Source organism: Belonocnema kinseyi, chromosome 4, assembly GCF_010883055.1.
Source record: "Belonocnema kinseyi isolate 2016_QV_RU_SX_M_011 chromosome 4, B_treatae_v1, whole genome shotgun sequence".
NCBI classification, from domain to species: domain Eukaryota; kingdom Metazoa; phylum Arthropoda; class Insecta; order Hymenoptera; family Cynipidae; genus Belonocnema; species Belonocnema kinseyi.
The window spans coordinates 20,021,634-20,023,300 of NC_046660.1; the positions used below are offsets into that span (position 1 = coordinate 20,021,634).

Sequence of the window (1,667 nt, forward strand, 5' to 3'; positions counted from 1 at the left end):
GTAATAGTTAATATTTCTACCCAATAAATTACATTTTTTAGTAAAAAATAGGTGGGTTTCAACCAACAAAGATATTTCAGTTAAAAAGGAAATAAAACGAAATATTTAAAGATAAAAATTTTAAAACTAAAAAAGTGAATTCTTAACAAAATATTTTCATTTTAAATACAAAATTATGATTTTTTAACAAAATTGTTCAATTTTTATTAAAATAATTAAAGTTTTAATAAAAAAAAGATAAATTCTCAACCGGTTATCATATTTTTAAAAGCAGATATTTCGAAATAAAGTACACATTTTACTTTTGACGATTTGTAATATTTTTTCTTCATTTTTTAAAAATTATTATTCTCAGCGACGCTAAAATATATATTATTTTAATAAATTTATATTTTTACAAATCGTAATATGCATTGATATCGAAGCAAACGTATTTTAATTTTTTCTTTTTATGATTAAAAAAAAGTGCGCATTCTATAAAAAAAACATTTTAATTAATTAGCATTTTATTGACCCTTGTGTCATTTGTTCAAAATATTAATTAATTTATTTTCAATGTTCTTTTTTACAATTTGAGTAAAAAATACGGATCATACCTAGAAGTAATAATAAAAAATTTGTCGATTTTTTGGGGTGAAAAACATTATAATATATGATAATAAATATTATTACAAATAAATAAGAATTATAATTGAAATAAAATTATATATAAATTGAACTTTATTCAGTATATTACGTATCACATGAATAACTTACGAATTAAATAATAACTAAATCATAATCTATTTAGTTTAAAAATAAGTTATTTTCTCTAATATGATATAAAAAATAAATTTCATTTTTTTATAATTCAAAACGCTGTTCCCTCTTCTTCGATGAGGCAGTCTGTTGCACACTGAAATGAATTTGAACGACAAACGACATCTGTAAATAATATTTGATTATTACTTAGCAATTAAAATGAATAATAAAGTAACTAACATTAATTTTTTATTTAATATTATTTATTGTAATTTTTGTTAATTGTTTATTATAACTAATAATTGAGGAGTTCTGGACAAGAAGGCGACAGGCGCTCGAAAACGAGTAAAAGTATTGTCCAGGCTGTGACGTCAGGTATGAAAAGTGAAATTCGAAATTTGAAAAAAAACGAAAAATATAGTCAGATAGCTCTTGAAAAATGAACCTGAGTCTCCATTGACAGTTTTTCTCTTGGGCTGAAAATTTTCCAGTAAATAAATAAAAACTGACTTTTTTAAATTGAAAAAACCATGTTTTTTCACATTCAACTCGCCGTAAGTAATTCGTTTATCAACTAATTAAAAAATTTCTTTTTGAGTTTTATTCGTGACACTCTAGCGAAGGCTACAGTGTTCAAAAAGGGTCAAAAGTTAATTTTTAATTCTTTTTTTTTAATCCGATTGAAAATCCACGTTTTTAGACTTTCACATTAAAAAAGTGAGCTAGGAAGTTTGAGCTACTACAAACTTCAAGCGAAAGAATTTTCCGCCAATGTCATGAGGAACTTTTTGGAAAATCTCATTTCGATTTGATTTTTAGTTCTATAATTACAGCGAGTTTAGTACGAGCTCGCGACGCGACACCACAAGATTTTTCAGGGGACGCCGCCTGAAGCCTGAAACATCGTCCTTACCCATCCTTTGTTT

At 24.9% G+C, this 1,667-nt stretch overlaps 1 protein-coding gene across 1 annotated transcript in view; it reads right to left on the reverse strand.

Annotated features, from left to right (window-relative positions):
• Positions 1 to 786: 786 nt before the first annotated feature.
• The window catches only part of LOC117170780, an 81,624-nt gene continuing 80,743 nt past the window's right edge, over positions 787 to 1,667 (reverse strand). The window contains exon 17 of the mRNA XM_033357818.1: positions 787 to 924. Within this exon, the coding sequence (XP_033213709.1) occupies positions 851 to 924 (74 nt within the window). The 3' untranslated portion in view covers positions 787 to 850. The remainder of the gene's footprint in view (positions 925 to 1,667) is intronic.